At 47.0% G+C, this 1,220-nt stretch overlaps 1 protein-coding gene across 1 annotated transcript; it reads left to right on the forward strand.

Moving 5' to 3' along the window:
* The first annotated feature begins 235 nt into the window (after window positions 1–235).
* On the forward strand, window positions 236–1,101 carry LOC110309770 (eosinophil cationic protein 1). The gene is made up of 2 exons (XM_021182502.1): window positions 236–291; window positions 454–1,101. Exon 2 carries the CDS (start codon window positions 459–461, stop codon window positions 924–926), a length of 468 nt encoding a protein of 155 aa, XP_021038161.1. The 5' UTR covers window positions 236–291; window positions 454–458; the 3' UTR covers window positions 927–1,101.
* Window positions 1,102–1,220: the final 119 nt, after the last annotated feature.

Raw genomic sequence — 1,220 nt, forward strand, 5'->3', positions numbered from 1 at the left:
CTATGTAGAGTTCTAAGTCAGACTTAAAACTGCCCTGCACAAGAGGGCTTGGAATTTCTTCCTTACAATGGAGCCAGCAGCACCATGGCTTGGCCAAGTGAAGAAACAGAAGGCTGGTTGCACAAGCGGGCAATGTACCAATCTGTGGGTTCTACGTGTTGAAGATGCTGAGCCACCAACTCCACCCACAGAGTCTGCTGTATTTCTATGAGCCCAAGTAGAGCTCACCCATTATCCCTGATTTCCAGAACAACCAGCACTCAGTTCCACGGGAGCCACAACACAGACTGGGTAAGACACTGACTGTCTAGGCCTGGGACAGGGTGGGCAGATGATGGGACAGTGTCCAGGAAATGTGGCACTGTGGACCCAAGTGACAGCAGAGGGCCTTCAGGAAGAGATAGGGAAAACTGAGGTAGGGTGGGAGCAGTCACTTCTCTTCTGTCCTCACAGGAAACATGGGTCTGAAGCTGCCTGAGTCCAGACTTTGTCTCCTGCTGCTGTTGGGACTTGTCCTAATGCTTGCCTCATGCCAGCGACCAACTGCCTCCCAGTGGTTTGCCACCCAGCATATCACTTATAAAACCAACCTCCAATGTAATGTTGAAATGCAGGCTATTAACATGCATAGACAAACATGTAAGGGCTTAAATACTTTTCTTCATACAAGTTTTATTAATGTTGTTGGTGTGTGTGGCAATCCAAGTGGCTTGTGCAGTGACAAAATAAGTCAAAACTGTCATAATAGTTCATCTCGGGTACCTATAACTGTCTGTAACCTCACAGGTCAGGGAAGAAATTATACCCAATGCAGATACCAAACAAAGGGATCAGTGGAGTACTACACAGTTGCCTGTGAGCCCAGAGTTGCATGGGACTGTCCCATCTATCCAGTGGTTCCAGTTCACTTGGATGGGACATTTTAGCTCCAGTGCCAGCACTTTGTACCTTTGCTCATCTGCTACTGCCAAGATCATAGTAGTAAAGAACCAATTCCTCTTCTGTGCTCCACATCAGCACCTGTCCTCATGAAACCTGTAACTGACTACCTTTAATTTAGCTGAAGAGATCTTTTCTAATTAATAAACTCCTTTGCATACAGATCTAGATGTCTGGTATCTCTGTGTCTGACAGGGTTGGGGAGAGAGGAACAGGGAGAGACATACACAGAGAAGTCCGTGTGTGTGTGTGTGTGTGTGTGTGTGTGTGTGTGTGTGTGT

The sequence above is a fragment of the Mus caroli genome, chromosome 14 (genome assembly GCF_900094665.2).
Source record: "Mus caroli chromosome 14, CAROLI_EIJ_v1.1, whole genome shotgun sequence".
NCBI lineage: Eukaryota > Metazoa > Chordata > Mammalia > Rodentia > Muridae > Mus > Mus caroli.